The sequence below is a fragment of the Brachypodium distachyon genome, chromosome 5, assembly GCF_000005505.3.
Source record: "Brachypodium distachyon strain Bd21 chromosome 5, Brachypodium_distachyon_v3.0, whole genome shotgun sequence".
NCBI classification, from domain to species: domain Eukaryota; kingdom Viridiplantae; phylum Streptophyta; class Magnoliopsida; order Poales; family Poaceae; genus Brachypodium; species Brachypodium distachyon.
In genome coordinates this window covers 4,394,425-4,403,271 of record NC_016135.3, presented here as the reverse complement: position 1 = coordinate 4,403,271, position 8,847 = coordinate 4,394,425, and the positions used below count along the sequence as shown (strand labels likewise).

Sequence of the window (8,847 nt, the reverse complement as noted above, 5' to 3'; positions counted from 1 at the left end):
CTCCTCAATATGGTATCCGCTGCATAGGAGATAAACTGAGACTGTACAACCACTGTAACAGATTCACAAACAGCCATATACATCCACTGGATATGAAGGAAAAATCCATACATACATGTAGAAATTCATGCTAATGAAACAAATCAGCTTGCAGCTTCTAACCTGATATGTGCTACTGAACTAGAAACATTAGTATGCTGAAACCTACAGTGAAGTATCTACCAACTACACAAATCTGAAACTTGATGGTAAATAATTACAGAATATGCATTGATGGAAGCATTGAGCAATAGCAAAACAGTTGAGACCAAATTTGGATTAAACTACATGTGCAGGTGCTCCACCATACAATCTGAACTTCATGCTGTAGGTACAGACTGAAAGAAAAAAAAGAAAGAGAGGATGCCATGAATATAATAACAGCGGTTCCAAACTGAAAAAAAAAAACTACCACTAAACACACCTGCAGATTTTGAGCTGCCAATAATCTTGGTGAACAAAACAAGTACTGCTACACAAGGGCCCTAAGTGCTTCTGTAGCCTATCCTAAACAGGTCCAGGGACTACACCTTCTAAACTAACCCAGTCGCTGACTACAAAAGAAGAGAGGTGAGTTCAGGTGTAGGTGTTCGCCGGAGATAGGATAATCGTGTGTGTAGGGTGATGACAAAAATGAAACGGGAGCACTGCAGCGATCCAGAGGACGGTGATTACCTGTCCAGCGACGGACGAAAGGACTGGCGTCGACGGTGCCCTAGGTTGTGGCAGGATCTGCTTGTAGAGGGGAGGAGAAAAGAACTAGCTGCAGGGGGAGAGGAGATTTAAATATGGGGAAATGCAGGGGATTGAAGTAGAGCCCTTGATTGGGGAAAAACGGAAGGGGCAGGGGCGGAGTCATGGCGCCGGGAGTGATTGCGGTGGCGTTACTGTGCGTGGAGTGGCGGAGGAAGAAGAAGCGTTCAGTTTGCAGTGGTCGTTGGGGAAAAATAAAATGGAAAGGGGCAAGGCCCAGGAAAGAGGAAAGGAAAAAAAGAGAGAGATGGGCTTGAGGATTTCAGCCCATAGTGCAAGAGTTGAGCTTTAATTTGCATAATTCCCAAAATCAATTCCAATGAAGATCTGAATTCAAACTGAAGGCAAAAATCTAAGAAAACGAGTTTGCGTCTCCAGTTAGACATGGTGAAACTGAAAAAATTAATTCAAAGCCCAAAAGACAAAGTAGGGTATTAAGGAATCATATTTCCAACTTTTTTTATGCCAAATTAATTCCCAAACACTTTTGGGATTAATTTCTGCAACTCCAACCAATGTACTTTATTTACATAGAGTATGATGTAACATTCCTTGCTTATGAAAAAGAAAAAAAAATTGACTCAAAATCAGGATGTTACAAAAAAAAAAATTGCGTGAGAACACGTATGTCTCAAGTCCCTTCTATTACTTGTTATTGAAGGCGGTGGTGCCTTTGACATGCTTAATTAAATTTCTGAGTAAACTTTAACTGTTAAATTGTTCCTCGTCATTGCCCTTGGTATGCTCGACGGGACGCTCTTGAAAAAGTAACAGGTGCATAAGTGCAGTTGCTACCGTAGCAGTGCCTCAGAGATGAGAATGTATAGTTTTTGTCAAAAAGATGATCTCAGTTTTTGCTCTCTAATGGTCTATTTACATTTGTTTTTTGTTTTTAAGTACATACATACCCACTGTAAAACAGGGTTCTTCTTTTAGGGACACATTGCAAACCGGTATCTGTATTTCACCTCTATAATGTATATACTCCCACCGTCCCATATTATGTGCCGAAACATTACATGTATCTAGACGCATTTAAGTATATAGATACATCCAAATTTAGACAAATTGAGTCCGTTAATATGGGACGGAGGGAGTACGTAACTTAAGAGCATGATGTGCCCTTTTTTTTGTGGAAGATGGCAAAGCTGATGGACGCACTTCCCTATATGCATGCTAGATTCTAAGCGACATGCACTTATATTTTGTACTTATGCCAAAGGAGTCTTTCGTACCTGCAAGAATAAAGGGTCTTGATTATTGTTTGTTTCTTGTTCAATTTTTGGCTAGGCATATTGTATATCTTTAATTGCATGGTTTCATTTTAACAGTAAGATGTAGGTTTTTATCATGGTTGAAGCTAATACGACATGACGTTAGAGTGCAATCATCCAATGTAAACATTGGAGCTGGGAGTTATCAAGGAGATGAAGCAGGTAGCCATGGGGAACAGTTGGATAATTCTGGTACCAAAAGTTCAAATGAACCGTGAGTGCTCTTCCTCTACCACTCTTCATTGAACTTTTGTTCCGAACTTCTGACCTCTTACATATAACATTCAACGTATATCATTGACAATGCATGGCAGAACGATACCATTTTCAGGGTATTACCTTCAAGCTATTTCTGCTGTGCTACTTCTGTGTGCTCTGGCATCTGCGTTTATTGTTTTCTTTAAAGGACAGCCGTCCGCTGTTGTGGCTATGCTAGCAAAGTCAGGTTTCACGGCAGCATTTACACTGATATTTGTATCGGAGATTGGAGATAAGGTATGTAATACTGTAACCATTTCAGTTGGGTTGTTTCTTTTCTTGTCCATGTAGGTACGTTCTAGCTTGTCTCTTATTTTCATTAAGAAAGAGTTCTTCACTTTTCAGTTTTTTTTAATTGTACTTTAATGAAGTAGGCTTTAGTAGTAACACATTTGGAGTTACTACTTTCACTAAGCACTCTAAACTTCTTAGATTTGTTTCACTCAGAAATCTAGAGTTCACCCACACTTTTTGTTGCCAAAACCCTTTTTAGTGGTTTTTTATTCTCACGCTCTGGCACTAAAGTGTAGAGTGGACTACTTTTGGTATTGTCAGCCCTCTGTAGAGTTTCTCCTTTCATAGAAGCATCATCATATATGAGAGCCCTTCACGTGTAATGTTTAGCATGAAACATAGCAGCATGCAGCTTCATCTGCAGTTCTGATTAAGTTATGATGTCTTGAAGACTTGAGAATTTGATTGTCAGTTCAGTAAGATTGGAGTTGTATGACACTTGTAGTGAATTACCGTTTTGAAGTTTGAGTTTAGGCTTACATCACATGAGTTTGTCCCTATATGTTATTCAACAGTGTTCTTGTCATTTAGACCTGTTTCAACAAACATTATGCTTATTTTATATGTTTAATGGATTGAAGTGAACAGTGAAATTTGATCAGGTTGACCCTTTTTGGCATCGCAGACATTTTTCATTGCTGCACTACTCGCTATGCAATATCAAAAAGCATTGGTATGTTGTGGACCTTGACATTTAGATCTGTCGTACTTTATTGCCTAATTATTCATGTTTTCCTGTTTCTTAGCATGTCCTCTTCTGGAAGTCTCTTCTTGATCGAGAGAAACATATATTTATGCTGATTTGTGTATGTGAACGGCAGTTATACCCTTGAATAGATTCTCCTGAACAGTCAACAATCTAATGATCAGTGCTCCTACACACTCAGGAAGTCAGAAGGCTAATGATGTGAATAGTTGAACAGAAAACAACCCCTTGTAAACATAAGACATATCTTCCATGAATGCAAATAGAAAGACTGGTTTTGTTGCTAGAATTCAAGATATCAGTGAAACTGCATGCACTGCTAACTGTGTGCAAAATGATAACATAAGACATATCTTCCATCAATGAAACTATGCAAGTTCAGGCAGGAAAAGAAAAGGTACAAAGGGATCTTTGCATACATTCGATTGGGCAGAAATCTTGTTGTCTTCCTTGCATGCACTTTCATTATAACTCCACCTGACACTAGATTCTAGCACCATTTTGTAGCATGTAGTGTGGCTTAAGCCCTGAACATAGCTACTGATCACGGCAACCAGGCAGCCTGAGGGGAGCTGGTAGGGCAGAGTGTTGCTGGGGAATGCAATAAATGCATCTGGCCACAGGGGCTGAAGGATGCTTGCGATCGGAAATCTGGAAGGCACATTTGTATTTTAATGGAGAACATATTTGGCATTTGTGATTAAGGATACCTGTTTTACTATTTTCATGTGACATGATTTTCTAACACGAAACACCTCTGAGTGTGGTGGTGTAGTTGTGGGTGCATGACTCCACGTCTCCACCCACCAGGGTTTACCTGATGCTCACAATGTACTTTAGAGATTTCTTCTACAGTCTTTCCCTAAAAAAAAACGGACATATCTATGAGAATTGTTGTTTGTCCTGCCATTTTCATAGATTTATTCTGGCAGTGACATTTTCGTTATCATGGTTGCTTTAGTGTTATACATACATTCCTTTCCTGTTGATGATATCATTGCCTTTCTTTTTGTCTTGTGTATAGAAATATGTAATTCCTTCGATCCTAAATTCTTGTCTCAAATTTATCCAAATACGGACCTATCTATTCTTAAAAAGCGTCGAGATACATGTAATATTTTGTCAACAATTTAGAATCAGAGATAGTAGTTATTAGCTAATTATTTTAATGGTCGTATCTTTTTGTGCATTTTATGATCAGGTTTTACTTGGGTCAATGGCTGCTCTTTCCCTCATGACTATCGTGAGTGTCGTGATTGGACGGATCTTTCAGTCTGTACCAGCACTGTTTCAAACAAGTTAGCAACTCCACTGTCCTTAACTAACTCGATTAGTTGTGCTTTAAAATAAAATTCCAATGCTTCCTCTGTTTCTGTCAGTAATATAGTTTGTAGTGCATGTCGTTCTTTGCTCACTTGCATAAACATGTTTTTTTCTGCAGCGTTGCCCATAGGAGAATATGCAGCAGTCGCACTCCTTGCATTTTTTGGTTTCAAATCGATTAAAGATGCATGGGCACTTCCAGATAATGCAAATGGGGATCTTGAGGAGAAATCTGAATCTGGTGAACTGGCTGAAGCTGAGGAGCTTGTTAAGGAAAAGGTTGTGCTTTCCCCGCTATTTTGATTATGTAGGAATTCAACTAAAAAACTACTTGGTCCATAAATAGATGGCGTTTTTGACATGAGCTCAGTCTCCATTATGCAATTTTGACCATAACTTTTCATATGGATAAATTAGTAAACATTATAGTATTATGGGAAAAAAATCATGACTGCGGTACTGTCTATACACGCCCAATCTAAATGTTATACATTGCAAGTCAAGGTTAGAGAAGTTTGGCTTCGACTACTTGTCTTCTAAAACGTTATCTATTTAAGTCACTCAAATTTGCCTAAAAATAGACGTATCTATATACTCCCTCCGTCCCAAATTAACTGACGTGGATTTGTACAAATTCTTTGTTGGACGAAGGAAGTATAATATTTTGCTTTTGCATTTAGTTCGGTATTGTATACACATGCCAATTTAAATACTTCTGTTATACATTGCAAGTCAAAGTTAGAGAAGTTTGCGTACTTGTCAGACATTATCTACTTCTAAAAAAAAAGATGTAGAATAATATTTTTTCTTTTGCATTTAGTTCCTGAAGAGCTGCTACTATGCAGTACCCTAACAAAAGATTTGTATCTTTAGCATGTGGTGCTTTTGAGAATTTATTGAATGGTGTTCCATAAAAAAATGAAGTAATGAAAGAAGTCCCCTTCCCTGGCTGCCATCTTTTGTTTATTGAAGTTTGTTTTACTTTGTTAAAGGTTTCTCAGAAACTCACCAGTCCTCTTGCGGTTCTCTGGAAGTCCTTCAGTCTTGTTTTCTTTGCGGTGAGTTGCTACTCACGTTCTCTGTCAAAACCCTTGTCAATTCATGAACAAGTGGTTATTGTTTGCCGAACTGTCTGTACTTGTAGGAGTGGCGAGATCGCTCTATGCTGGCTACAATTGCTTTGGGTGCTGCACAGGTCTGTTTACTACTACTTAGGAACAGCGCTTGCTTCTAGATTTACTTTCGTTTTATTTAAGTGTAAACCGCACTCCTATTTTTGCAGTCTCCTTTGCTGGACACTTGATTGCAACTTTACTTGCGATTGTTGGGGGAGCATTCCTTGCTAACTACCTATCTGAGAAGCTGGTAAGACAACTAAAATACGTATGGTTGATTTTACATGCTTCATCTTGGCATAGTTCTAGATGCTTAGTAAGTTGCGAGCACAAAATTTTAATGCAGCTGCAGAGGGCATATTGCTAATTCTTGTTGCTTCTTGTTTCGATTTAGCCATAAATATTTGGAGCATTATTGTGTATCTTTTTGGGTGCTTGGCTTGAGTTCATAGGACTTACATGAAAGTGCCTCAACAGGTTGGCCTGCTGGGAGGAGTATTGTTTTTGCTATTTGCTGCCGCCACGCTTCTCGGTGTATTCTAATCTATCTGAAGAATTTGTCGCTTGCAAAAGTTTTCCGGTGCCAATGTGGTATTCCATTTGAAGTTTCAAGGGTATTCCAGTTTAATGTGCAAAATTTCACTGTGTAGCTTCTGTACTTGTCAGAAAATTTTGATCTGTATAATCGTAGTTATGTTGAAGGGGTGACGTATGTGTTGTAGGATGTTATATTTCCTATTATGTATGGACAGTTACCTCAACAGAACTGTCCATAAGCCACTATCCTTGTATATTCAGGAACATTATTTAGTTAAGACATATACCTTCTTTATAAAAAAAAGGCCTAAAATTACATGTGTCAAAATTTCAGTTCTATGTGCTTGTAAATTCTGGTGTTAAAGCAATTAGTTTAGCTCTCGGTGTAAAAAGAACTGATTTAATGTAATTTTTTGCACTTTTAAGAGCATTGGAATTTACTTTTTTTTAATAGGATACAAAATGCTCGTATCTTGATGCACAGTGAAATGCGCCTCTGTAGACTCATAGCAAATGGACACTTAGTGAGTTGGCCATTTTTACCCTCCAACCCACGACAATGGTTCATGAGAAAGACGATTGCGGAAACGGCCCCTCAATTCCTCGTACCTGTTCAACGGCCACCCTCTTCTTTACATCACCAAAGATGAAGACGAACACGGGTGCAATCTCCTGCTGACCGACCTCGCACACGCTGCTCGCTGAACTCGGTGAATAAGTGTGATGGCCCCTTCCAAAAAAAAGGTTAATTTCATTTTGTACCCTGTGATTTTATTTTTGTGACACAACCTATCCCATTTAACAGAATTTTTTACAAATTTACCCCATTTAATCAAACTTGTGACAAAAATTACCCCTATCTAGTGTTTTCCCCATATTCCCGATAGTTGTTGTTCTCCATGTCGGTCTTGTCCACCGTGGGCTTCTTCCCGAGGAAGATTGATCGTTTTTTTGCCTAACAGGTCAGGGCGCTCGGTGGTCTGCGGTGGGCTGAACCCATAGAGCGGGAGATGCAGCCGGCGCCGATGTACATGGGGCCCTGGCCCGTCCCCGGCACTCGTCTGGACAAGCCGGTGTGCATCCATGTCTTCTTTTCTTTCTTTTTTTCTTTTTCTTTTATAGAGGTGTGCATCCTCGTCGAACAAGCGCTCCCTGCCAACTTGCTGATGAGGGCATTTCATTTTTGCCTAATGATGATCTTGCTGTTCAAGATAAATCCAATGATCTACGCATTGGACCAATTACACGAGCACGTGCCAAGTTATTAGAACAACAGATGAACTCACTCCTAGATGCATCTAATGTTTATATTGATGAGAATTTTATAATGTCTAAGTCTTTGTATCTTTGTGTAATCAGGTTTGAGGCTGAGACAACCGTGGAGCGTGGAGAGGAGGCCACGTGCGAGGATCATCATGTACTGTTATCCAACATCAAGATATGCGCGAGGGAGGAGAGGGAGGCAGGCGCACCACAAATGAAGATGGAGGATACAAATCACTGGAAGAACAACTTGTGTGCAAGGGGCAGCCAACGACAAGAATGATCCACCCACCACAAGTTGAGTAAGAGTACGAGGCGCACCAGGACAGCCTGGGGCGTCCGGACCTGCGAGTCCTAACTTAAGCCCAGTCCTATTCGGATTGGTTGTATGAGTTTGAGTCGAACCTAGTTTGAATCTGAGTCCGTTTGTGTGTTTGGCTGCCCCTCGCCTATATAGACAAGGGGTACGCCTAGAGTTAGGGTTAGACCACATTTTAGCTATTTTCAAAACTCTTGTTGATTGTGAGAAGCGTTCGTCTGGAATCCTATACACCATATTTGTTTCGATAGGGTGTTTGTCATCCACTGAAATTTCGAGCGTAATCTGACGTTCCGTTGGGAATTGGAAAATTGCGAAACCGCTTGTGGTCAGCGGACTACTACGCAAGTGTGTGGTGTTGTGAATTTTCGTTAGGTTGCAAGTTCGTCGTGCGGCGACGGATGAATAGCGGAAGCTTTGTAGAGTCATACGAGTTATCCCGTTGCTCTCCGATAAAATCAGGCCACCCTTATCACTTGCGCTGGACTGCACTAGACTAGTAGCAAAGCTAATAAGCTGAAATCAATTGCTATCTCGTTTGGCATGATGACGATCGTCCAGACCAGCGTGTTCGTGACGCTCGCCTTCGGCCTTCTTGCTGTGGTTGTAGTACGGGTGCTTATCGCGGGAATTGTACTCAAGTCACAAGCATCGATCAAATTTAGAGGTCTTCTCCAGGTAGCTTCTCAGATATGCACGTGAAGTCGAAAAGAATTGTGCCTATATATGGTAATTAAGATGATCCCTTTTCGAGACCATTAGAGCAAAGCATTACTAATAATGAACACATGTGATTCTCGAGTCATTAATCCTCTAATTAATATCACGGTCTCACAATTTTCAGATAATTGCTTACGTAAACCATTGAAGACCAGACTCGCCTCACGCTGGCGCAGAAGGATGAGTTAGACGATGCGAATCATTCTACGTTGCGCTAGCTCACAGGATACACCAATTGGGTCGAAG

General features: G+C 40.2%; 1 protein-coding gene across 1 annotated transcript; it reads left to right on the top strand.

The window, feature by feature from the left end:
• Positions 1–2,113: 2,113 nt before the first annotated feature.
• LOC100843841 (GDT1-like protein 2, chloroplastic) lies at positions 2,114–5,881 on the top strand (the record flags this gene model as incomplete). Its single annotated transcript, XM_010242433.2, has 7 exons — positions 2,114–2,280; positions 2,381–2,561; positions 3,244–3,291; positions 4,526–4,622; positions 4,766–4,926; positions 5,640–5,705; positions 5,792–5,881. Coding segments are annotated over 7 exons (810 nt in total), but the record flags the coding sequence as incomplete, so codon positions are not given.
• Between the last annotated feature and the right edge of the window lie 2,966 nt (positions 5,882–8,847).